Genomic DNA, 27,975 nt, shown 5'->3' on the forward strand with positions numbered 1-27,975 from the left:
AATAAAAGTCAGGCTGACAAAGAAGACTTCAGTGCAGAGATCTACCATACTTGCCTTACATTTTAAGTTATCTCATTATTATGATGTCCAATTGCCAAGACACACTGAACATCTGAATCAAAACCCATTAAACACAGGTTACTTATGACTCCCTGTGAAAACAATAAGCCAGCCCCTCAAGAAAAACATATATATGAACATGCCAGCTTCTTCTGCAGGTAAATGGATTCCATATTTAGAAAACCGGGTAGATTTCTTTAAGTATTTTCATGTTAAAGGAGAAGCTTGTTCTAAAGAAACCTTAAAATGTTTACCAGAACTTTATGTTTTATACGTTAACAAACTGCAGATCAGGCATGCTTCCATTCTAGTACCTCTAGTTAAATTACAGGGCCTTTATGATATCCTTGGCTTAGAAAAATAAGAGCAGTTGAATTGGTTTGGACAGAACAACTTGACATTATCACTTAACTACTTATGCTATTTTGTAGTTGTACTTAAACCATACCATACAAGAACTGCCTCCAAAACGTCTAATTACCCTGCCCTTAAAAATACCTATTGCAGTAGTTCCAATTGAAGTAACAGGAGAAACAACAAAGTGCTTTATGGGCTGTCTCAAGCATCTCAAAAAAAATGGAAGAATGCTAACTTCTAGATACCTCTGAAAATTTTCGTTTATAAAAAGAAGAGAAATAAGGTCTTTCTAACTTCTACTCTAGTCAGCAAGAACATTCTGACCTTCAGTTTCTTTGAAAAGTGTTAAGAAAATCCTACCTCATAACCACCATAACTCTCTTGCACTGCCTGACAGGAGCTATCTCATATCCACTGGAGTTCTCCAGCAATATCTTAAAAGCCAGAGATACATAGAGTTCAGATAACGCCTATTAAGGTTATGCCTAAATGACACCATTTCTGACTAAGATTTGACTCTGAGTTACAGCAACACTAACAGGACAGAGCTCTACTTAAAAATAGAAGACTACCAGCAATACCTTAACCTCATCATATGAAAACATGATTTCTGGGACTGTTAAGCTCCAGTTGCAAGTTATTCAAATCATGAAAATAAGAAGCCACTAATTATTATAAGAACAAGATGCAATCACACTGTGGAAACTCTGTAGTCACACAGTTTATTACCATAGAGAAAAACAATGGTGGAATGGAAACCTAGAGATAGAAAGATTGCAAACAGTATTTTCTTCTGTAAGTGTGTGACCAAGTAAATACTGAACTAGCAGACACACTGTCAAAGCCCTTTTCCCCTTGAGCTGTGGTTTATGGCAAGGGAAATGCTGAAAGTACTGCCTTACTGAAAGTACTGATACATATTTTAAACAGCTGCTGTTGTTATTCCAGTCTTTATAAGGAACAGGTCAGTTAAAAAAGAAATCTACAAGTATTTCAGTTGAAATCCCAAGCTACATCTTCTAACTACTACACTCTATTTACTCTTTACAAGTTTCAGTAACTTGAAAGCTACGAGAAGAAAAAACACAGCAGAAAGCTTTCTCACATCTTGAATATGATCTCTTTCTAAAAGAAAGATGTGATTACATTTCAGTTTTACCATCTGCAAATTTGCAATCCAATGTTCCAAAGTAATAACTTCATTGTGAAAAGAAAGAACTAGCCCGACCCCCTGTGGCCAAGAAACTACAGAACTACGTTATTTACCACCATCGTCCAAATCTTCCTCACACAGCCACCACGGCACTGCATCTTTTTGCTTTGTTTCTTTTTTCCTGGGCTGTCCCAGTGTCTCAAGAACGCTGGACTTCTTTTCTGAATTTCCAGGTGAATCGTCTGAAAGAGACTGAGTCAATTGCATACAAGGTTAAAGACAGTTCTTACGTTTTTTCACTGTTTAACTGTATTTCAGCCACACAGTCCTTCAACTTCTGAGTTTAGCTGTTTGTCTTTACTCCCTACTACCTGCTTTTTTTGTATATACCTAAAAAACTAACTAAAAAGACAATAATCACATTCATGTGTATATATACTGCATTTAATACAATAAATTCACTGCCAGAATCTGGAAGTCTTAAAAGTTAACTGCTCAGTAGAGCATGTGTTCCAATGAATAGTATGTTCGTTCAATAAACAACAAGCAGACAAAATCCTGCCTACATTCCTAAAAATTAAATAAAAAGCAAGGGGAAAAGAAAAAAAGGTACAGTAGAGTAAAACCTATTTTGCTTAGCCATGCTTTTTAAAAGAGCATTATTCATATGTTGAAAGTGAACTTTTACAAGCAACTTCCTTGCTCCCTGCAAATCGAATTTCAGAGAGACACTTTGTGCTTTCTCTTCCTGGAAACTACAGAAACACCAGAGCTATTCCTAACTGACTGCTATTAAGCTTCTGCATGCATTTTTTAGTTATCTATATTGATTCCAAATGATGGCTGATTCCATATACATCCAGTAAAAAATATATTTGTGCAGTAAGTAAACCTTAAGCTACACAGAAGCTTGATACTTCCAGTCTTTTCCCTTTGTTGGCAGAATCCTGCTTTCTCTATCTGCATGACCAGCACCAAAGATTAAAAGAGTTAGTCCAGCACACTGCAGCCTTTTGTGTTACAGTCTTTGTGCTTAAATTCAGTAAACATAAGCTTAAGGGGTGTGACATACTGCCTATTTTCATCCTAGGTTTTTAGTCATTTTCAAAATCAATTGTCCCAAAGCATCTTAAAGAGCACAGTAAACAAAGTCAGCAAAAGCCACAAAGCACTCGCATATGAAATGCATCTTATGGGCAAAATTTCAAAAGCTGAACTTTTCTAATAGTCACAAGCAAGAAAATGTGAGAGGACAAAACAGAATTCTAGAAGCAACTGGACTGCACACACTTAGTATGTAAAGTGAAATAGATCATTTTATTAAAGTAATCTTCTGTAGACCCCTGCGTGACTCCTATTTTATAAAACGCGTTACTGCAAAATTACTCTATATCTAAGGGTTCAATGTATATGCACCTCACAGGAATAGCAATATATCAAACAGCAATCCTCCAAAGGCATCGTGCAAGAGAAATAAGAAATGAACAACCACAATCTGACTAATGTCTCTGAGCAAAAACATCTTCAGTTTCATTGTGAAAAACAAAATACCTGACCAAGCCTCAGAAAGAAATATCTTCATGCTCCAAGACTTGCAGTTTTTGTAAATTATGAAACTGCTGGAGAACAGGATGTACTGCAATTTCTTTATGTTGGCTCAGTGACACAGAACAAAAAAGTCTTACATTTTTAGTAAGTATCCTATAAATAACAACTTCCTTGTACTAGTCACTACATAGGTAGTGGTGCTGTTGTCCCCAAAGGTTTGGCTGCCTCTTGCAGGCCACAAGTACCAACAGGTGTTTGATGCAAAGCTTTGCTGTCACCTGCTGTTTCTATTACAACTAACAGTATCGCCTATTCTGCAGTCAGAACTTGGGTGATGCTGGTGATCCTTGGAGTATTGTAACTAAAGAAACTGAAACTCCCAGCTGCTGCTCTCAAGTTTTGGAAACTTTCTGTGTCCAGCCATCTTGTCAACTGCAGACAGTAAAGCTGCAGCAGCTGGGAAAAAAAAATGCTGACATAAACATGCTAGTGGTTTTTTCAGTATGTTAATAGTCTTAATGGTGAAATGTATGTATGTATTTTCCAAAAGGAAAATTAAAGCTAAAAAATAATAATCAAATCTTCAGACCAGTAATGGATATTCAGAACCAGTAAGAAGCATGGATAATCCTTATTTTCTCAGCCCTATAAATGAGCCTCTCAGCCTTTCATGAACATAGTCAACAAGAAAAACAAAAGAAATCGCTGTTTAATCTCAACTAAACTATAAGTAGAATGAACGAGTTTCAAGTAGGGCAAAAAAACGGACCTTACCACTTCCTACAGACAAGAAGGAACTTAAGAAAGTAGACAAGGAAGTGCAAGATTGGATCCAGAACCCAAGACCAGTTTCCTAACTATTTCATGAAAAAGCCTTGTTTCAAGTCTACTCCAAATTATGGTATTTGATCTTTTAATAAAGAATTTAAAACATTATTTTTCCAAAATGTCAAATATTACTTTTCTGGGTATTATTCTACAGATTTCCCAATTAAGGCAATACAGCCTTTCCCTCTGATAGCCTTCCATTTCAGCTGTCACCACATATTATGTGGGATAAAAGCCAACCTAGAAGTCTAGAAAATAGCCGTTTATTTTTTTCCCCATATCTGTGCATTGCTTGTGTCATTAATGGCTCTTTACGAGGGTAGACAGCAACAGGACAAGGGGGAATGGTTTTAAACTGAGACGGGGAGGTTTAGGTTGGATATAAGGAGGAAATTTTTCACACAGAGGGTGGTGACGCACTGGAACAGGTTGCCCAAGAAGGTTGTGGATTCCCCATCCCTGGAGGCATTCAAGGCCAGGCTGGATGTGGCTCATAGCAGCCTGGTCTGGTGGTTGGTGACCCTGAACATATCAAGGGGGTTGAAACCAAATGATCGTTGTGATCCTTTTCAACCCAGGCCATTCTGTGATTCTATTATTAAAAATAAATATTATTAAATTATATTCTATTATTAAAAATAAATAAATAAAAAAAATGGAAGCACTGTGCATGAGAAAGAGCTTGTGTAGCACACCTTAACGAAACTTCAGAGCCAACACTCAGTACACTCAGCAGCTATATCAAAATGACAGATGATACATAAGGAAAATGAAAGTGACAGTACGCTAAGGATGCTAAAACTTTGTACAGTTTAAACCTCCTACTAGACCTACACCAACCAAACATACCTAGTCTTTCTTTTGACTTTGTTTTCATCTCAAACACGTATTTTCATCTCAAATCTTTCTCAAACCATAGTCCCATTAAGAGCAAGAGTTATTTAAAAGGGAAAACAAATACTGTTCCCTTTCTTCTCTGAAAATTTTGCTTAAACAAGTCTACTACCAACTATTAAAAAAGTATTTTCTTTTTCTCTCCACTTAATACACTCAGCTACAAATGTCACCTATACAGCCGTACATTCCATATCATGGAGCATATCAGTTTATCATTTATCTAACAACAAAAGGCTGCCCACATTTAATAAAAGCTGAAAAAAGAAATGGGAGGGATACAGTGGAAGATACAGGTACATAAAGTAACAGAGTAGACAATGTCATCACTATTTGGGTCTGTATATAGCGAGTAAAACAAAACCCAACATATACTTGTAATGACTGGATTGAGAGTATACATTTCATAAACAGTTTTAGTTTGAAATGCTAAAAAATAAATATATTACTCTATGAGATGCTAAAAATGACTCACTTTCCCTAAGTGGCTGGATGTCATTTAGGGGAAAAAAATTAAATCACAATAGCTGTACTGAATTATCCTAACTCAAGCATTCCCTATCTGAGCAATAACTAAAGAGCAAGAAAAGCATATCGAATGAGGAATGAACACAAGGAGTGATCAAATGCAGACTTTTGTCAGATGGGCAAAATAAATAAAACAAAACAATAAATCCCTTTTCCTCAAAGCAACTTCACTGCAATACTAAAGCATTTTAGATGAATATACAAAGTCTACTTTCCTATTTTTTTTTACAATAATAATTCCAGTGAATTCAATAATGTTCTATCCATCATATTACAAAATTAAAGCCCAAAATATATCTATACTTGTGAATCTTAATATCCAGATGACACATATACTCTCAATTTAGTACTACTCAATTAAGTTACGTCTATATTGTAATTAGAAAAGTACCTCACTAGTGGCACACTCAAGGCAGAAAAAGTGATTTACATAGGAAAGCTACAATATTCATGAAAACAAAGTCTACTATTATTACAGTTCTCTACTGCACAGTACAAAGTGCTATTTTTATAGAAGCAACTGCCTGCCCTTTTCCTAAGTAATTAAATTATGGCATAGCCTCTGCATCTAAAAACTTCAAGCACTTATTACTTATAACAGAAATCTCAAGAGTAGTCGGCAAGAATGGCAGACATTAGCTATGTTTACATACTGTAATTGCATTCAGCAAAGGCCTTATGCATGTGGCATCTACACCTTAGGCTTACTGCACTGTGTACCTGATAGATCAGAGAGCAAACACTAAAATTACTATATCCAATTACTATATCCAATGAAGAAATATACCAAGGTGTGAAATTTTGACCATGTCTGATAATTCTGAGCTTGTCATAACCCACAGACTTGCATGATTTTTTCCTGTACTCAGAGCACATTACAAATGAGCAATACAAAGGCTCGAATAAAAATTTCCCAACCACAACATATTTTTTTACTAGTGAAATAAGAGCTTTTAAATCCAATGAAGTCAGGAATTACACAGAAAAATAAGGACGTTTATCTTAAAACACACCTTGCAACTACATACAGAAAAGTATTTTGATCTCATTAGGTCTATTTTCAGTCAAATATCAATTTGAAGCCTCTGCTACAAAATAAAGACAACACAAAACAAAGCAAAACCAGGAACTAGAGGCTCTTTCTGAAGATTCAACCTAGCAGTGACAAAACGCTTGTATTTAATTACAAAACCATTCTCTAGATTTCAGTCTAAATTAGAATGAATTACATGTGACTACAATGTTGCAAAAATTCACCCATTCAACAGCTATGTGAATTATACGATAAAAGCATAGTTGCGTATTCTATTTCATACTCTTCCACACCCAATCTTTCTTCTGTGTTTTAACGAGGAAAGTAGATGCGGCTTTGTTCTGAAACATACCTCTTTCAGAAACTCTTCAAACTGCTCATCTAATTCTTCTTTTGAACACCGATGAGCCATAATCTGCAACTGGATGTCGCCTTCAAAACAACCGCCTTTCAATACTAAGATTTAAAATAAGAATAATGAATAGCATTCTAAAATGAAACGCAGCCAAGCATTTTGCTACTTTAACAGAACTGTAAGCAGAAAAACTTCCAGAAATTTACCAAATTTCATCCCTCCCAACCCAAACATACAAGTTACCCAGACTCTCTATAAGCAAAATACTAACTTCATAAACAATACATTCAGCATGTAAATTTTGAGGGATGAATAAAATATATCTTCATCATCGTTACATTATTCTTCAAAATTAGCTCTTTTAACTACTCATAGTTAAGAATTTTATTAGTGATCAAGCAACAATACACTGCAATAATAATTCCTACCCATTTTTAAGGGTTTTCTTTCAAAATTAGAGGCAAGTGGCATTATAGGCTTTGTTTCCTAATCTCTGCCATTTCTGGGACTCAGTAATAGATGAAAATCCTCAAGACTGGAAGATGGTATTCGGTTTGATGTGTCCTGACACAGGGAGCCCATAGCACTTGCCCACAGCACTTTGCCAAAAGCCTTTGTTGATTTCCCAGGTATAAAATACGCCCAGTGCTCAACATGCCACGAAGCTTCTGTGCATCACAGTGCTCCAGATACAGACCTCCCTTCTAAGCCGTGTATTCCTGGCAACATAAAACTACTTTAGCACCTCCAAGGCTGCAAAGCGCTACGCAAACCTAAAAGGACTCAATTTCTTCAGAAATGGTTTTACCATGAAACAGTTTTTCTCCCAGCACTGGAGGGCTGGGCTGTTACTTACCTGGTAAAGTCACTTTGACAGGCAATTGTGAGAACTGCTCCCTGCTTTCACTCCTTCTCCATCCCCAGAGCACCACACGCTTTGGCTCTGAGAGGTAAGAAGAAACAACACCAAAGAGCTTGAGCAAAACGAGTTAGAGCAGACTGCCCGTGCTTTGAATTAAACCAGGTATCCTTATGTAAGCACCTGGAAACATCTCTGAAAACGTGGTAAGGCGATTAAGGACATTATCTCTCAGGACACACATAATCTTTGACACCCTTCCATCAAAGGATGCTGAAGATACGAGATGCTTTAGCAGTTTAGTGGCTGGCTACCCCAACTTCTTCAACAAACGGCGAGCACTTAACTCCAGCCAAACCAGAAAGATAAATTCATTCTGCAATTACATTTACCTTAGAACACCGAGCTCCGCGGCCTGACAGGCGCTCCCGAGGCTGGGCTGCGGGACGGTGGACAAACGGAGGCCCCAATCCAGGCCTCCAGCTTGCTCGCGCGTGGCCGCGGTTGCCAAGGAAACCCTCCCGGCTACCGTAGCGCCTTCCGAAGCGTGATCCGCCCCTGAGCTGCGTGTGGAGGGCACGTGACCAGGGAGCGTACGTATGATAGGGGAGGGAGGGCCGTTTCCAGCGGCCATCGCTACTGTGGCACACGTCGGCCTGAGTGCGCCCCCTGCTGGGCGGAGGGCGAGCAGCGCCGGCAGGACACGGCGGAGGAGGGCGGGCGGCGGCGCTCAGCACTCCCGCCATGAGGGGTCACGGCAGGACGGCAGTGCTCAGGGAGCGATTGGGCAATGCCTGCGATGCGTCGTAGGATCACAGAAGCGCTAAGGATGGAAAAGATTGCTGTAGTCCGACTGTCAGTCCATTGCCACCGTGCCCACTAAACGGTGTCCCTCAGTGCCACATGTATGTGTTTCATGGAATTCACTCTTGATTCCGTTCAAGATTCTGGTTTCAACACGATTTGCTTAAACATAAAGGTATTAACTCATATAACATGTGGAGGTATTAACTATTCCCTGCTTCGCTCCTGAGCTGCCCTACATGGAGCCAGGAGTTGGTCACCACCTGGTGGATCCCAGCCAGGGCAGGATATTCAGTGATGCTCTAGCATTGCTGAGGGCTGTGCTACCAGAGAGAGCTGAAAGCGTGTTGCTTTCTCTTAACAAAAGCCAAAACAGAACCTTCCCTTCTCACTCTTCCTCAGAAATCTCATGCTTCTGCCTGCCAGAGATGCGCTACGATGTCTTAAAAGCTCTGCAGGAAAGCCGTGCTTTTAATACATCTCAGTGCATCTCTGGCAACGCTTAGAATATGCAGAGAAATTAATGACCCCTGCTTCCCTGACCACTGTCTCTCAAGCACTGCAGAACAATTGCCGTCTGTGCTTCCATGTGCTGTCCAGTGCAAGGCTGCCAGCTCTGTTTGTTGTGAGAGTCACGTCGCTTCAGGAATTTGTACGCCAGCATTTAGTCAGTGGCAAAATAAAGCCAGGAATACAAATGAATATTGTTCGTCCACACACATTTGGTTTCTCTGTTGAGCAGACTCGAAATGAAAAGATTCTGAAAGGAAGTTTTCTTCAGCCAGTCTCGGATACTCATCGCAAGTGAGAAAGCAGTTAAAATTTGATTACTGTCTCTCATTTCCTGTTAGTGCAAGAGATAAAGACCGTGCTTCCAATATGGCCTTTATATATCCCAGATTGTTTTATGCAAGTATAAATTACAGTTTATATTCAAAGACACAAAGAAATATGGGCTCTGTATTTCTCACTGAGGTCTGTAGGAGTTACTTTGCTGAAGGTGCTGCGGCACTTCCTTCAATCAGGCCTTTCGTCTGCAGATGGAGTATTGTATTCCCATTTGCAAACTATGGGTCATTTGTTGTGTCCTCATGTACAACTTGTCCTGCTGTCTATGGGAAACGTGGGAGCTGATCAAGGACAGGATGCCCATATAAACCAATATACTAGAACGATTTGTTAGGCATGACAGCCTGGATCTGGTGAAAACATCGGTTTCCAACATTTGCTCTTTTCTCTCGTCTCGCAAAGCAGCATGGTGCAAGGCATGAGCATCTGAAGAGAAATATGGAAATTAATTAAGAGATGTCAGTCTCATGCTGCACGCCTTGATCCTGTTCACATTTAAGCCAGTGCAAATTTTGCCATTAACTTCAAAGCGATAGCCGTGACATCACTCATTGATCATGAGAGTTATTTCATATATAATCAAATAATCACATCAAGGGCTCGGTCGTCCTGCAAGCTGCTAAAAAACTGTTGCAGATTGAAGCCTTTCTGTCTGCAGAACTGTGTTCAAAGAGGCTTTTACAAAGTATAGAAAAATGTGCAGAGGGATCAATGCTGTTGGAAACCTCAGTGCCCATATGGGAAGAAAAAACCCAAACCACTCTTGATGACTGTTGTGGAGAGGAGGCATTGCCTAGTGTTGAAATGTCATCCAGTGCATTCAAGTGACATGCACAATAGCCACTTAAAAGATTTTTCATTTCCTTCTAATGCCAACCAGTTGTAGCTCTCAAGAGCTCTTAACAGCGAAGCTTAAAAAAACTGAGAGCAGGAATAGCCTCAAAATTTTAGCAAGGAATGTGGCCATTAATGCAATGTGGCAATCAAAGCTGAAGCATAGCTGCAGGTTCTGAAGTTGATCCTTCTGGGTATATCCCCATAATATAAGGTAAAATTCTGTCTCTCCTGACATCAGTGGGAGGCCTTTGTTGACTTGTGTAAAATTGGATTTTGCCACTGTACTCACTGGTTTCTCTTTTACATGTGGCTTGTGTACACTTAAACATTTTTACTTCAGATTGTTAAAATATAAGGCTTTATGTATATGTATAGCGATTTCAGGCTATTAATGGTAAAATTAAAAGGGATAAGGTATCCATACTTTTGTTTGTGCATGTCTTATTTCAGATTCATATCATCCGTAAATGTCAGTGGGGAAAAAGACATCAAATAAAAAAGAAACAAAACGTCTGCCACATCCACTTTGGCTGAGGCACTGCGTTAGATAGTATTTCAGTACTGAACTTGCAAATATGTGAAATATGAGATTATGATAATAAATATTTAGCCATATTCTTGGTTGTGTTTCTTTAAAGGTTAACAGTTTCATACTGAATGAAAAGCAAACAAACAGTAGTGAATTAAGAAGGTTCTTTAAACTGCATTCTCTGTTCATGCCCACTGTGATAATACTTCCTTACACGACTATGCAATGAAAATCTTTCCACTATGTGCATCTGGTAAAAGAAGAGCCTTCCATAAGGCTCATAGGAAACTGAAGAAGTATGTGGAACCATTGGTTTTTTGTTTGTTTGTTTGTTGCAAGGAAAAAAAAAAAAAAGAAGAGTCTAGCATTGTTAAACTGGGATTAGTGATAAAATAGTTCGCCTAACTATAATTTCAGATTGAAATAGGATTTTTTAATGCTTTCATTGTTATGTCATTGCACATCTTATTTTGCTCTATTGCTGATGAATCATAGTCCTCAAATCCCGAGGGCCAGATTTAAAGTAGTCTGTGTTGCAGTAGCTGAACTTGACTTAGCATCTCACCCGCCAGGTCTTTTCCATCACACAATTTCTCCACTAGATGAAGAGTAAACTCTGTTTAGTGTTTTAAATTGCTCCAGCAGCTTAAACCCATTGCTAATCTTACTTCTGTTTTGTACTTGTGTCCCTTGAGTTGAGCTGCAAGATTGGAAGCTTTCACGTTGCTGGCCCAAGGTTTGTGTACATTAGCAGACACAGTCTACAGCAGTGTGTCTCGGACTTTTTGAAAATGAATCCTCCATTTTCCTTGTTTGTGTAAATGCTGAATTGCCTTAATGCTTTGCTCTGTGCTGCCAACATTTCGGTTGCTCTGGAACAGAGGGAGCACCAAGTTGCCGTAATTGCCATCTGCAGGAGAGAAAGCTTCTACTGCCAGTAGACATTAGCAGTTAAAAGTTCCTTCAAGAGGATGAATGTCTGCAGTCAGTAAGTAAGTAAGTAAGTAAGTAAGTAAGAAAGTAAGTAAGTGTGCTCATTTATTAAAATTACTCAGATCTGTAAAATCTCCTGTTAATTCTGCCAGCATATCTTCTTCACACACTGGCAAGAATATTAGCTTTGCATTTCAGGTTTTCGCTTGGTTATTTTTAGTTCTTCTGAAGCCTGGGAAATAAGAAATATAACCGCTTTGAACAGTCTGAAAGAGCCAACTCTAGCAGGGCCTCTGAATCTGATTAGATAAAACAACAAAGAGGTTCTGTTAGGGCAAAGGCAGGAAGAACTAAGGTGGGTGGCAATATCTGTCATAACTCAGGGGAAATGTAGCCTCAAAGCACTCAAAAGTGGGTGAAAAAAATAACATAAGCAACAGACAACTTTCCCACATCTTAGGTCACTCTACAAATGCAGTTGGAAGAATTTTCTTTGCACTCAACTTTTTCTTTTTTGTTTTTTTTTAAAGTACAATAAACAGCACATGCATGTGTGTTTATCTTTAAAAAAAGCTTATTTAGGGGAACATCATCTCTGCAGATAAGTGTTCGAAAAGGTTCAGCATGGCAAGTGCAATTTCATTTGTCAGTACAGACACGGGATAAAATCTTAAGTGATGGGTTTGCAATTTAGACACTTCTCTCTTTGAAAGAAAGGTAGCCTTAGGATTACCGGAGTAGATTTCTCCCCAAAATACAGCTAGTAATAACACTGCATTTTGCCCTACTGATTGAAAAAGGATCAAACAGTTGTGTTTAATGCACCTGGGAGGTCTTCAAGTTTTGGGGGGTTGATTTAAAAATGATCTGTTATTAGAGTGGTGGGAACTTGGAACACCCACTTTGCCAAAGAACTTATTTTCCTGCTTTCTGCCCAGGATGGTTATTTTAGGCCAGAGTTTCTGATGCAATGAACAGATAAAAAGGAAGATTTGTGCAGCTTCTCAGGAAGATCACTGAATGTTTTTGACATCATCGTGTATCCACAGTGTTAAGATTGTCTCTGTCAGAACTGCGACTGTTTCTTATTTGAAACCAGCAGCTACACATGCCCACACCAGCGATGCCTCCACTGAGGCACGTGCTGCTTCGTGAATGCTTTCTCCAGATGATTCTTTACCTACCTGAAGTTTCTGGCATGTCTCCCATAACTACATGTTTGTAGAGCATAGCAGCAGGTGTGTACATACATGACAATTCATGCTAATCTGATACCAGCAGTTCTGCCCTGCCTGGGAACATAGCTGGAAGAGCTGCCTCCATGCACAACTGTGCTCTGGCAGCCAGACCGAACCTGGCCACAAAAAAAGTAGGTGCCATGGCTGGATTGCCAGTGGGATCATAGAATTATAGAATCATAGGATATCCTTATTTGGAAGGAACCCACGAGGATCACCAAGCCCAACTCCTGGCTCCATACAGGACCATCCAAAATTCAAACCTGATGCCTGAGAGTATTGCCCAGAAGCTCCTTGAACTCCGGCAGCTTGGGGCCATGCCCATTGCCCTGGGCAGCCCGTTCCATGCCCACTGCTCTCTGGTGCAGAACCTGTCCCTGACCCCCAGCTGCCCCTTCCCTGACAGCTCCATGCCTTTCCCTTGGGCCCTGTTGCTGTCACAGAGAGCAGAGCTCAGCACTGCCCCTCCGCTCCCTGTGAAGAGCTGCAGCCGCCATGAGGCTTCCATCAGCTCTTCTGCTCTGCGCTGAGAAAACCCAGGGACCTCAGCTGCTCCTCTTACACCTTGCCCTCAAACCCTTCACCATCCTTTGGAAAATCTCTAATAGCTTTATGTCCTTCTTATAGCTTTATGTCCTTCTTATAGCTTTATGTCCTTATACTGTGGTGCCCAGAGCTGCACACAGTGTTTGAGGTGGGGCCATACAGCACAGAGTAGATCAGCTTTGTGCTTTCCATAATTCCCATAATACTGCAAAGGAAACGTCTCACTTTAAGGGCTGAATTTCAAAGTAATTAGAGCTTGTGTTACTTAGCACCTTTCACAGCCCAAGGCCAGACTAAGGATTTCAGCACACTTGCATGGCTTTTAGTACTTCAAGCACTGATGCCATTTGCTATTGAATCTTGCAGCTCTGGTGGATTCTTTGTGGTTTCTGGCAAAAATTTTGTTGCAATTATGCTATTGAGGTAATTTCATTAAACATCGAGTTACTGGGCAAGATTCTCTCCTGACTTGGAAAGTCATTACTTTGTTAATGGATCACTTGCTTTGCTGTGTACAAGCCTACGTTTTTAGAAAGAAAATTTGAAATGAATATTAATTTATTTGCCAGGGGTTTCATTTAACTGTTTAACCAGTAATGTATTCCACAGTTTTCCTGCATGTCTGTTATAAGCAGCATTCCTGTGAACCAAAGGGCTTGTTAGCAGTGTTTCTATGCAGACTAGAGGTGGTTGTAGCATGCCTTTGTACAGGAGGGATGGAATGTAAAATTTATTCAAATTACCTTTTTTTTGCTCAAGCTTTTATTTATTTATTTATTTATTTATTTTGTAAGGAAGGCTTTAGGTAGGGACATGACCTGTCATTACTTAGAGATTTTCAGCAGCTGAACATCTGATGTCTGTCTGCCACCCACCTAGTACTAAAATGCCACCAAGAGATCAGCTTGTCGATCTACCAAAATAGGCCTTGAAGCTTAGTCTCAAAGACCCATGACACCTGCCTTCTTACGTCTTCTCTTCCTCTCCATTTCTATCCCACTAATCAGCTATTAGCTCCTAAGGTGCCAGAAATAAACACTAGCAGCCCAAAGGTTCAGACAGTGTATATTAAGACCTGTGAAAACTGCCTTTTCCAAGCATTTGGCTTGAAAGTAATACCAAGCTTAAGGATTTAAAATCTAGTGAAGTTTTTTGTTGTTTCAGGCTTTTGGGAAGTGGTCATTTTCTTAATGCGATAAGAAACTGAAATGTTTTCAAAGAAGAGAAATTCAGATGTGTGGCCTACATGGATTAGTAAGACTGGAAGCTGCTGTTACACGAATCCCTTAATTACTATAAACCTTCTCTGTTCAGCAGCTATGTTTACTTAATAGCACATTAAGCTTCAGTTTTTTACACAGATAGCAAAATTATTTAGGTGTCACTGCTTTCGTGCAGTCTAATAATATCTGATATGATTTATTTTAAGTTTAGATAAGCTTGGACTTTCGTTCATTTCCTCCCATGCTGAGCGATGAAATAGCCCTGCGCTAAAGCCTTTTAAGATTTGACAATGCTGTTTAAGCATGGCATCTGCAACTAATAATAAAGACTATGCAACTTTGAATGAAAATATGTCTAATTATCGTGGCAACGGGAAGACGGTTGACTCATCTTCAGCAGTTTGGATTACATGTGTGGGATTGTGTTTTGGATGGAGCAATCCAGAATAGCAACACTCCATCAAAAACACAATCATGCACCTGTAGTCCAAATGGCTGAGTAAGGCAAAACACATGTCATAGGAACACTGTGAATCAAATTAAGAAAAAAAAAAGAAAAAAAAAAAAAAAAAAAAAAAAAAGGAAAGGAAAGAAAAGAAAGCTGGAAGAGAAATAAAGACAAGTACCATAACGTTGGTGTGTGTGAAGACTTGTTTCTCTAAGGCTCCCTGAGTGATTTATTTATTGCTAAACCTCTGTTCACAAGCCATGTTTGATTTTGCTTGATGCTGATATAGACACTGCAACCGGATCTTATGGAAAGGGCTGCCAGCAACTGTTTGATCCTGATAAATTACAATAGCAGGCACGGTTTACAATGAGAAACTATTGCTGCTCCTGGCCCTCACGTGTGATGAGGTTTGAAATGTGGTGGACTAAAATTCTCCTCACCCTGTGGCCCCCTTGGACTGCTTATAGAGGAGCGTAAGAGAACGACTGAGCAGAAGAAAATCACATTCGCAGCAAGAGTCAGCCCCAGCTTTATATCAAAGGTGAGCGTGTGTATGTATGTGTAGCTGTGCGTGTTGAGGTGAAAGAGACGTTGTGGGGAAAAGAGAAACAAGGAGAGTGCATAATTCACGTGTTTGGAAATTTGTGTGTTAAATGAGCAGTCTATTCTCCTGCTTCCTTCTGCATGAGCAAACACACACCAGCCTTTATGCCTGCTGTGCATATGTGTTGTGAATATTGAAGTATTCTCTTTGGAAAGTTAATTGATGACTGGCTGCTTATTTGATCTTCACGGTGTCAATTTCATAATGTAATAAGCAGTAAAAAAACAAACAAACAACAGCAACAAAAAAAAAAACACTCAATGTCTGAACAGGGAAAGAGGTGCAAATTCAGGAGGGGATGTGAAGTGATATGAATTAGACCCATCTGTGTATTTTCTTTGCAGTAGCATTCCAAGACACCTGCCCCTGATTTCAGCAATATATACAAGCCGCCATCCACACCCAGAAGAGTAAAGCCAGATTTCTTCAGATATTTCATTGCCTGGAAGCTTTTGATAATCCTCTCAGATGCCTTCCTGCCTTTTTAGGGAATGTAGAGTCTGATTAGATTAGCATACACAATCTTCCTGCTGTGCTGAAAGTCATCTCTTCTGGAACTGAACTGTTAATCCAAAAAAAGAGATAGAGTAAGGAGTGGACTGAAACGAAAGTGAAGTTGCAAGGGATGAAGTACAAGAAAAAGTTATAAACAACATGTTTAGAAACTTTTGTGTTCTTTGAGGAACTTATATTGCTGATTCCTTCTACAGGGAAGTATACAGAGGCAGAAGTGACAATTTCATGCTTCTATCAGTAAAATGCCAAGAAAAACTGTACCATGAGAGGCTTTCTGAGAGAGGCTTCAGAAAGTTTCTGGCAAAGTGTCAAAGTCAGTGGCTCTGACAAATAGCTTCCTAGACTTCTCAAAGACTAATCCACACTTTTCTAACTCCAGCCTTCAGGATGGGTTCAATGAACCAAGTCTGTATGGTAGCTCTTGCCTGACATCATCTTCTGTTACTTGTCTCATCCAGCTGCTGTCATGCTCACAGAGGACATGTCCAGAGAGGATCAGGAGATTCCATCTATTCACATCAAAATTCTCCCTTGCCCCAATGGATATATGCACTTGCACACAATAAACAGAAGCTGTCCTGAATTCTCTCTTATGGGAACATCCTCAGACCAAACTTCTCCATGCCCTTTGCCTTCTATAGTCTTTGACAAACAAGCTGTGCCATTTCTTGGTTTCTGCCCTCTCACTTCCCGATTGAATATATACATATATTCCACTATTCCTCTTCTCATATGAAGAAATATACCTAAACATTCACATATGACCTCTGCTCCCTCCAGCTTTTGCAAAGGATCAGAATCTCCCATGCTGTCTGTTGGAGAAAGCAGGCAGAACTGCTGGCGTATTTGAAATATGAGTCTATGCTCATGAATGTACATCAGAGCAGTCACATGCATTCATGTATAGGTACACCCCTGTCTCAAGCAGTGAGTGATTTACTCAAGGAGAGTGAACCTGGAGCGGTGAGAACTGAGTTGCAACTCATGGAGCATCGTTTGTGTGGAAAACCTTGGAGAAGGCCTGGGAATGGAATATAGGTCTAGAATGCAAAAGGGACTGAGGACAAGAGAGGTTTATGTTTTTGTAATTCTGTCTGAAGTCCAACATTTTATGCCAGTGTCTGTCTTCTGTGTATGAAGGGGCAGACGACCTGAAAAACAGAAGCAAAGAATCATGATTCAAGAGGTTCCCACTTGTATTGGCTGTTCTACAGGAAACTTGGTGGCCAGAAGTTATGTTGGAGAGTTACAGGCCTGATGCCAAGGTTATACACTTATAAAGGGAGCAGTCAGTAGAAATTGCAGTTAGACATGTCAAGTGGATCATATGAGGAAAAAGTTGAAGTGTTTTGAAGGGGGAATCAACTTGAAATGTACAGTCATGGTGTTAAGAAGTGGCCTGAATATTCAAAATTAGGACACTTGATTGAAAATGCCTTGCATGGATCTGTTTTTTAAGAGCATGCCCACTCAAATTGCCAGAAATTAACAGACTTCAAGACTATTTTCATCAGGTAACTGTAAAACTGAAGCATTTTTCTCTGCCTCTCCTGCAAATGTGTTCCAGAGGTTTTTCCCCCACTCTTGCACCAGGGAAGTGCTGATGTTTTGTGCTAGCGTGTAACTGAAGAGCAGGGGAAGTGCTCTTCCTCCCTGCAGATCTGAGTCCACCTCACATCCCGTGGAGGAGGAATAAGCATCACCATCCTCTTCCTGCACTGCTGTGGAGTGGGAGCAGCGTCCACATGGGTCTGGGGGATTTCCAAAGCATGCAAAGTGAAGAATATCACACTGTGTTGCTTCATCTTCTGTCAATCAAGAATATCGTGGGACTGAGACTGGGAACTGGTTTAACCACGATTTGCTTTCTAGGAAAGCAGCCACAAAGACATCGCTTACCCTAGTAACTGGTTCTCATCAGTAACCATGATTAATCCTTTTGTTAAAAGCCCACTGAATTCATCACTTAAATGTGTTTGGCTTGAGCCTCCTACTTGTTAAACCGTTCCCTGTTAGATTAAAGAGCCCTGGAGTATGCCCCACCTCATCTCTGTGACACTACTAACAGCAAAACCACTTCTTAATCTTCTTTTTGACAGTTGTGACTTGAAACAAGCTTCATAAAACTGCAGAAAGATACTCAGTTCTGCTCAGCATTTGAAAACAGTGCCTAGGATAATTTAACAGCAGGGTGTGCTGGGGTTTGCAGTTCCACCTGTTGGTTCTGACTCCCTCTAGCAAGCACAGATGAGAAAGCAAATGACCACAGAGAGTACAGCTGACCGCACGCAGGCCCTCAAATGCCAGCTTTGCCTCAACCGGGTTGGTGTGGCTGCATGGGGTTTGCTAAGTAGTAGAAGAGGGATTTCAGGCATCCCTGCTGCCTGCTCTGTCCGGTAGGCTGCAGCCTACCTCAGGCAGTTCAGGTTTCATTGCGGGTTGTGTTTACTGAGTTGTCAGAGATAAGCCTGGCCCTGCGGGCAAATGTTAGCAGGAGGAACAGAAATGCCAGCAGTGAGCACATATGGCACTGTTTGTACTCTTAAGTTTGAAAGAACCAAACAAGTTAACAAATACAGATGTTTAAAATCAGTAAGAGTGTTTAATGAAAACAAACAAAATACTGTAGTCTATAAAGCAAAACCTGTTTTTCTTTTGCTCCTTTTGACCAGCTGGGATTAGTGTTTTTTTGAGCCCATGCCCTCCTTTGACATATGGGACGTTTTTGAGGGACATTAGTCTGAGCAGATGCTGGGTGGTGCTGGGGTGGATGCCTCTGATTTTTAGTTAGTTAATAAATCAGCTTTTACAACCATGTGTATCCTATGATTTAACACATGCGTAACAATAATACTGGATTAGGAAGAACAAATTGTTTCGCTGCAAAGGATATTTTATTTCTTAGTACTGTTGCATACAATATAAGCTTTTCTGTAAAATAAACAAAGGATTCATGCTATTTTTTTCATTTAGCCGGTGCCCTTCATCCCTGTGGGTCAAAGTGTGCTCAGAATTGCATTAGTACAAATGCAGAGTACCTCCGCTGAGTTCAGTAAAACTCTTTCCATTCACTTCAAAGGGCACTGCTTCAAACCTTATGGAGGCTGCTTGCTTTAGGCATTGGCAGCCACTTCCTGCCTAGTAAACTGCCTAAGCGACGTTCCTTCAATTAAAATACTTGCGTAATGCTTTACCTAGTCAGAAGGTTAAATACAGTGTCATGTCAGTTTCCTACAAAGAACTTGTTTTTCTTGTGTGTCTTGCTCTGTTGTTTCAGCGAGTAAAACTTGCTTTTTAATCTTCAGGCTCCCACTTCAGATACGTGCAAAGCTACCAGAATACATGACATCATCCTTGGCTTCAGCCTTTGTAAGAGAAATGGTGTTAAAAATATGAAATTCTGGTAGCGGTGTCACACCCGAAGTTGAAGTTTAAAGCAAAGCTGACAATAAAATCAACTGTCAGGAAATGGACTATTTTTTAAATTAGGCATCTATCATGTCAGCCTTAGGTTAATCTCTGGAGCCAGCTCAAGGATGGATGAGGTAATATTTGCACATGTTATGGATAAGATAGAATGAAAATGGATTTTTTTTTTTTTTTTTCCTTTTGGCTAATGTGCTACAGAGATTATGAGCCTGATGGTTGGAATCAGTACGAGCTGCCATTGAGGGGTTATGTGTGAAGCAGCAGATTAGAACAGCTTTAATATGTTGCATGATGGCCTCTGAAAGTCTAAGGCAATGCGCAAAGTGTTATGCATAGGGCATTTGCAGGAGGCAGGAAGATAAGTGATAAGTGGAGGGTTGACATAATTCTGGAAAAAGCTCTCAGAGTCAACACGTTGAGTGGATAAGTTTAAGAACTTAGTCTCATTGCTTTAGTTATGAGTGTCAGAGACTTGAGGCTTCAACAGGGAGCCAGAACTTGGTGACTGAGCCAGCAAAAAGATAGCTGCATTTAAGTTATAGTCCAAGAAAGAAAATGAAGCACTGAACATAACCTGTTAAAGTAACAACCACTTTTGCAATTACAGATAGTATCTGAGAATTTGTTTTTGTCTTTATTAATGCTATTTAAAATGTATGTGCATTACAGCTGGGGAAGGGATTCTGTGATTTCCTATTCTGTGTGCTTTTTGCTAAAGTTTTTCTTAGCCTTGTCCAGTCAGTTCTTTACAGCATACTCCTGGCAAAGGCCAGCATATGATCATCATTTGCACCAAAGTGCCTGTGTAGAAGCTCTGAGAAGCAAAGCTTAGAGAGCATGGGTCTCAGGTGGATTTTAACTATCCTCTTCCTCCTTTTTCAGTGATCTCCATGGTCTTCTGCATAGTCTTTGTTGCCAAGTTCCATCCACCAGGAACCTGCCCAGGAGTCCATGCTGCAGCCTTGTCCACAGCACTCTCCACAGACCATAGTCCTTGCTTGGAGCTTGTGAGAGGACCCTTGGAGTAAGGCCTGTAGTGTGAGGAAACATCCTCTAGGTGCACCAAAGCCTTTCAGGGGTCACTTTGTGTTTTCTGGCTCCTCCTGCTGGGTCTCCAAGTGGGCACTTACCTGCCCCTGAACATTATGAACAGCTATAAAGGGCTGGTCCTTCAATCTGTGTCTCCACACAACTGGCACCATTTTGTAGGAGAAAAGTCAGAAAAAAACTACAAGGTAAGTCTCCACAAACCCAAAAGCAACAAAGTGAGTTTTAGTGCACCTTTTGTGTCTGTTTCTCTCAAGGAAGGAAAACTGAAGCACATAAAAGGAGGCAGGGAGAGAAAGCACACATTCCCTCCGGAGCTGAGTGTCAGGGAAGTGAAAGAGATATGCCTTGCTTTCTGAATCAAAGAAGCAGAAGGCTGTTCAAGAGTCATCACTGTTTCTCTTGAGAGATGTGCATACAACAGGCAAATTTAAGCCTGTAATGTCAGGTTTGCTAGCACGGGAGCTGAACTTTCTTCTAGATGTTTTTACCATGGGCAGTTGTGAGTTCATTACAAGCTTCATGGTCAGGAAGCAGCAATCTTTATATGCAAATGACCATTACAGATACAAATACAGCTTTTATATGGGTAGTGTTGTGTGCTGGTCCATGGAAAACATATCTGATGCTTTGATGTATTCCTCAGAACAACACACAACAATACCAACATTGACGTTCTTCTACGCCCTGCCCTACTACCTTCATTTGAACCTGGGAAGTGAAAAATAAAAGAGTTTGCTTTTAAAGTTACTTGCAAGATTATTACCATTATCACAAGAGATTGCCAAAAATCCTCAAACAGTTGAGGAGAAGTGAGAGTTTGTCCAGATAATGATGTGAATGTAGCCCACATTTTAGCATCAAGAATATGAGTCCTAAGAATTATAAATCTGCTCTCTTGCTGAGTAAAGGATGTGGAGCAAAGACATTGTACTGCCTAAAAAATGCTAGAGGATACTCACGTGAGAAGCTACAAGGGAGAAAGGACTTAATGCCAGCTCTGGCTGCCACTGCAACCCAGCCAAAACTGCTCAGCTTTCCCTGGAGAAGGCCACATTGAAACTTCTTAGAGGACCACACAGAATAGGACACAACACAGACCATTTTCACAGCTGGCCGATGCTCTGCAAATGGGTAGAAAAGTAAGATCATAAATAAAAAGGACCAGTGGTTGCGAAGTTGTTGGATTTTTTCAATAGAATGTAAAATGAGTACACAATATTCACTACTTTTGAAATAGAGTCGTTGGAGAAAATATGGGTCTGGAGAGGAATGAAAATAAAAAAGTTGTTTAATTTTTTATTATTTTTTTTTTTTTAATTGCTCCTCTCCACTTATATTTTCCTAAGAGTCTTGTTTTGTCATTTTTTCCCCCCTGCATTCATTTTAACTTGTAGAAAGCTGTTTACATGTTATTTATGCTGTATGCATCTCTCTAAAGAAAGTTATACAAGATATATGTTAGTGTAGTCAGGTGTTTATAACTGCAAATGTTACTTTTGTAGTTTGCCAAATGGAAAATATACCCAACGGCATCTTCTTGAACCTGTAAGAAAACTATTTTCCAGAGCAGCCATCAAGCACATCATGAAAGGAAATGGTAGAACAATTCCACTGACAATAGCATGAGAAATATTAAGAACCAGATGTGAAACAATGCAAACATTAGTGAAAAGAATACTTTCCATCTAGCTGAGCATGACAAATCTTCAGAAAACACATTGATACTGATTGGATGTGCAATGAAAATAGGCATTTGATGCTCCAACTGGAACTGAAGGCTGAAATTGTTCTGGATGAGTTTGTGAACAGCATGTTGTCTGTATTAACACCAACCAAAGGCCACTCATCCCCTTCACAAAGTTTGAGATTTTCTAACGCATCTAAAAAGCTTCCCATAGGGAAGAAGAGATGGCTATCAAGCAGGAGAAAGGTGTTGTCAGACCCACAGCTACTCTCTGCTCCACAGCCAAATTCTGGAGAGCCTGATTCCAAATTTTGGCACATATATACTACAGACAAAAAGGATTCAGTTCAGTGCTTCAAACTTTGGTTCCTTCCACTCTTAGTGACGTTATGGGATGATCTCACAGGCAGATGGATACTGGAGGGCTAGGATAGGCTATCTAGGCAAGAGGGGATGTGGATTATGGTGGGTCCTGCGCTGCATCTTTCAGCCCCTCAGGAATATCTCAGGCACGTGGGGACATTTTGAAGGTCACTAAGACTTACCTTAGGCAGCTAAATCATGTCTTGGGTGTCTCTCACACCAGGAAAATGCTGACAGCTTGTATGTGAATTCAAATGGCAATGTTTCACTATGGGTTGTGGGTAAAGGCAGAAAGTTGTGTAACCCTGGCGTTTCAGAAACAGAGGTTAAGGTTTCACTCTGGAATTTACCAGGATACTTGTGCTAACATGTATATTATCCAGAATAATCACATTTTGTCTATTTAACTAAGTCTAGAGCTCTTCCTTATCAGCAAAGTATTTATCAATTGATCAGGCTTCTGTTGAGACTGGGTGAGAATAAACATACATGATTATAATATGACAGTTCTTTATTTACCCCTGATGCTTCATGTGAGAATTTCAGCAGCCCATATGGTCTCAGCTGGTGATTTTCTAACTTGCCAGCTTTACTCCAGTGTACTGTGATAACATTATTTCCAAATAGCCACATCATCAAGTATCATTCAAAATGTGAAATGTTTATAAAAATGTAGAACCCCGTTTCAGTTCATACAATCCCTGCCATCCTACCAAAATTGTGTCACACGAGCTTTTATTCTTTTAATAAAAGGAGATGTAAACTCATGTGGCCATCCTATCACAAGCGTTTGCCAGCTGTAAACCTCATCACAATTCCTGTAAAGTACATTTCCACAGATCAAGTTACTGCCAGGGAAGACTTCAACAATCTTCTACCCTACTTTTAACCAGCAACAATTAGTATTAGCAAATGGTCCAGGCCACTGCCTGGAATCACATATGATTTCCATTCAAGAAAGACAAACTTTTATTCAAACCAGACCCATAAGCTAAACACATGAGTTTCCCTGCTTAAAATAATGAATCTGAAGTAGTTTCTATCATTCATTTTAAAGATCACTCTCACATTTGAAATCAAGTTGGCTATTTTCCCTTGTCTGTATTAGCCATCTGGTCAGGGTGACTTTTCTAACACTGGTGTCTAGGGCTAGGATTTATTCCTTTAAAAAAAAGCTTTCCCTTCCCACCTTATTTTTTTCTTTTTCTTTGTTTTTTGAAACTTGTCCTTGTAATATGGGCAAAACTCATCCTATCTTTGAAAGCAGGGAACAAAAACTAACACACATGGCATAACTTCCTCTATAAGATTCTTAATATATTTTACAGTCAGAATGTAGTTTTGTATGTGATGATTTAAGAAGGCACACACATGCTTTCAGGTCATTAAAGTGCATTGTAAAAATAATAGAGACACAAAGGGCTTATTCTCAAGAAACGATGCACACCCTCTTCTCAATGGAATATTGAAGATCTGTTTCATTTTTCAATATAAAGCAAGTTCAAGATGCTATTTCCTTACCACATACCTCAGCGGTGCATGACCCCAGAAATAAAAAGTGAATGGATTTATATACAAAAGAAAAATCTTGGCGCTTCTTAACATTTTACTCCTCTTCCTAAATAAAAGACCTTCAAGAACGTCTCCTCTTACTGAAGTTGAAAAGGGGGGTTGCTCTATCTGGCAGCACACACCTTATTCTCTGTGGATGTTGGACAGAATGAGCTGAGGAGTTTGTTAGATGTTTCTTTGTAACAAGCACTAGGGAATGAATAGGTTGTTAAAGTTGCACTATATCCATGTCTGATGACTGACAATCCACAATGAGAAGGTATATCAAGCACACACATAAGAGCAAGTTGTTGCTCTTCTAAAAAATGGTAAAAATACAGAGGATGAGCACATGAACGAGATGGCACTTGGAAGACAAAACATAACACAGTGTGTGGTAGAAGCATGTAGCATCTCCCAGCAAGAAGCACTTGTCCACTGATTGTGCTTAACGATTGACTCGACTCAAGACCGTTGAGAGCAGCCAAGTAAAAGACCGGGAGGTTACTGTGTGCAGAGACACACAACTGGAAGATGTTCAAGATGTCTGAAATCACTACTGATGATCTTTTTTTTTTCTGCTGTTGTCACACGGAAGGGAGGGGTTTGCTAGAGCTCCAAAGTCTCAAGTGTTTTCATAGGAACTTGTTTCACCCTGTGGCATTAGATCCGCTAGCTTAACACTGGCACTTTGCAGAGACAAGCTGTACTCTATTGTGTGTGACTACATGGAAAAAACTCCTCCTCCCTATTGAAAGGAAGATAAAAATATGGTTGCAAAAAAGAGAAGAGAAAAAGTAGATCACTAAGAAGAAACTGAGATGCCTGCTTCGCTGTGGAAGAGATGTATTTTTGATGCACTAGCTCTGAAAAAAAAAATGAAAGTAAAAGCCTGAAGTCGGTTCAATCAGGATATTGTTCCAGTTAAGTAGCGTACAAGGCCTCTTAACTGGTAGATTTTGGCAGGAGGAGGCTATCTGTATTTTTTTTCTTACCTCCTTTAAAAACATGCAGTGGAGACTTCACAGAAATGGAAATTGATATGTTGCTTCTCCATGGGAGTATAACATGCATGATGTTTCTGATAGCAGTTCTCCTTGGTTTATCATCTGTTCTTGCAGTAGTTCAAGTCTGTCCTCTGTGAGGGTGTAGGTGAATGAGTGAATGGAGACTAATTCCACTTATGCCAGCCATGTTACGCATCACCTCAGCCTTTATTTCTGCACTATTAACAGCAGATTGGCAAAACAGCTTCTGTGTCAAGAGCAGAGCTACCCCTGTTACCTGGTACAAAAATGGACTCCCATGCCACAGATGGGATATGAGCAGACTAGAGCTTCAAGCAGGAGAGTCTCACTCTGGTTTCCAGCTACATGAGGACATCATATAACTAACATAGATTTTTAAAGCTGCCCTTCTGATCAGAATAATAAGACATTGCTGGAAATAACATTTGCAGCATTTTGATCAGCCAATGAGGCAAGCTTTGCTAGGGAAAGAAGTATCTTTTATTACACTAGTTGGAAAAGCAGACAAGCTTTCTGCACACAAAATCTTCCTTGGGTCAGTAAAGACACGTCTAGAGAGCCATGAACATTTTGGTTTCGTAATCAAAATTTCTGGTACAAAAAATGGCCAAGGACATATTCAAAACAAGCTGAAATTGCACAGTGCCCTGGAATGCTTTTCTGTAACATTTACATTATGTATTGTGTTTGGAGAATCTGAAATCTATCATCGGTTTAAAATCTCTTAAGGATCTCCAGTTTATGTAACAAACTGTTAGCTGACCAATTAACGGTGAGCCTTCTGTATTTAAATACATTATATATTCTAAAACTGTTTATAAACATTAATAATGTTGCCAAAAAGTGAAATAGCAAATAGACAGTGCTTGTAAAGATAGATGTGCTAAGAGAAGGAAGGATAAGCACTTGCCATCAGTGCTCAAGCTACACAATGGTTCTTTATGGAGCAGCCATTCCTAGCTATGCCAAATTGTTTATTTATGATGACATAGTACAAGCATCCCTGCAGGACGATGCTCTAGGACTGTTCTCACCATTGTTACTGGAATTTCAAGCTCCAGAGCTGTCACAGATGGGAAGGGAGTTGAAGAAGATCCATCCAGTGCGCACCCCTAGGGATAGGACCCTTCTCTGGTTGGGACTGCTGGTCCAGAACATCACTCCCACCTGCAGGGAATTATCTTCCACACTGCAAATCTATCTGCCCACATCCTCTCCCATGCTCCACTCAGACCTGGGCTGAATTAGGAGTGCAGGGCAAACGCCATTACACACAATGGCCTATTTTCAGGTGTAGCTGTCTAGACTACTTCCTTGTGGCTTTGGCTCAAGAAGAACCTTTTCAGTGTGATTGCTGGAGCGTGCACACAGAAACGCGGGGCTTCCTGCAAGTGACATTTCACAGCTTGGGGCTGCATAGTGTGGGGTTCTCAAGAATTATGCGTGGGGATATTTCCAGCAGAGTCCTGCTCATTTGTACTTCACTGGGGACACGAAGCCTTGCTGCTTGCTGCAGAGTGAAGGGTTTAATAGCCACAATCCAACCACCACCCTGGTCTGGGTGGCCGTCATCCTGCCTTGGGGCTGCTGCCTGTCAGCAGAGGGTGCTCCTGCAGCAAGGCAGCCCACTCCTTTACTGTGTGTTACACAGCATGCCCAATAGGAAGCATTGGTTTATAAATTATTAACCGCAGTCCTCTGACACACCAGCAGACTCACATCTGTGGACATTTTATGTAAAAGACAAGTAATGGGAGAAGGTGAGATCTTCAAAGTGTCTTGTAACTCAAGAAGGTCTGTACTATATAAGCACGGAAGGCAGCAAGGGATTACAATAAGTTGTGTTTGGGCTACAGCATGGAGCTTGGGCTCTTAGGGCTGCTGTTTGCTGACCCTGGAGGGAATATTTCAAAATCCTTTTGGGTGGGCAGACCACATTCAGCCCATGAATCCTTGTGTCTTGCCATTGTGTGTGTAGGGGCAGGAGGAGGGCTGCGGCCTAGCGGTGGCACAGCCAATGGTGGCTGTGAATGTGAGCGCACCAGGAAAGAGGTGGATGAAAGCAGAAGGAAAAAGCAAAAGAATAAAGGGAGGAAATGCTGCTATGTCCCCAGACACCTGCTGGCTTTGCTGCATTTTTCATTTCACACCGTGATTGTTTTTCCCAGCACTGTGAAAACGGTGTGCATGCCTGGTGTGTGCATGTGGAAAGGGGGCTGTACAGATGCCTTGCAATGCAAATCCTAAAGCCTGCTGTGTGGGTGCAAGTCTTGGATTGCTTGGAACTGACTTCACCTTGATGACCTTAAGATCTGTGTTAGAAAGTTGGATTTTAGGTATTTTGTCATCTAATTAAAGCCAGTTAAGTTGTTGGCTGGACATCTCTTTCTAGGTGGCATTTTTCTTTGTTATTTGCTGGTGTCCTAGAGGTTGGCAGTTGAAGAAAACAAAGTTTTTGTTTCTTAAATTATTTTTGCTATTAAAATTCACACTCAGCACGTTCTCCTTTTGTCATGTTGAGAAAACCTGGTGCAGTTACCAAGTATTTGGGTGTAGGCAATAAAATAAAGTAAAATAAAAGCATTCTTGTATTATCTCACACTGTTAGATCCCAAGGGACACTCTCAAAACAATGAGGAGGGAAACAGACATAAATTCAGCTGTAACTACAGCTGACTAAATAACAGCTGAAGTATTTTGTCAAGTAAGTTGTTTAATTAATATT

General features: G+C 40.2%; 1 protein-coding gene across 2 annotated transcripts in view; it reads right to left on the bottom strand.

The window, feature by feature from the left end:
• CEP162 (centrosomal protein 162) overlaps positions 1–8,142 on the bottom strand; it is a 44,193-nt gene extending 36,051 nt beyond the window's left edge. The window contains exons 1-4 of one of the 2 annotated variants that reach the window (XM_072333255.1): positions 8,008–8,142; positions 7,613–7,699; positions 6,754–6,857; positions 1,684–1,822 (exon numbers count right to left, since the gene is read on the bottom strand). In XM_072333255.1, coding sequence (XP_072189356.1) covers positions 1,684–1,822; positions 6,754–6,813 — 199 coding nt within the window. In that variant the 5' untranslated portion in view covers positions 6,814–6,857; positions 7,613–7,699; positions 8,008–8,142. The remainder of the gene's footprint in view (positions 1–1,683; positions 1,823–6,753; positions 6,858–7,612; positions 7,700–8,007) is intronic. The other variant, XM_072333256.1, reaches the window with a different exon arrangement.
• Between the last annotated feature and the right edge of the window lie 19,833 nt (positions 8,143–27,975).

Source organism: Excalfactoria chinensis, chromosome 3, assembly GCF_039878825.1.
Source record: "Excalfactoria chinensis isolate bCotChi1 chromosome 3, bCotChi1.hap2, whole genome shotgun sequence".
In the NCBI taxonomy this organism is placed as follows: domain Eukaryota; kingdom Metazoa; phylum Chordata; class Aves; order Galliformes; family Phasianidae; genus Excalfactoria; species Excalfactoria chinensis.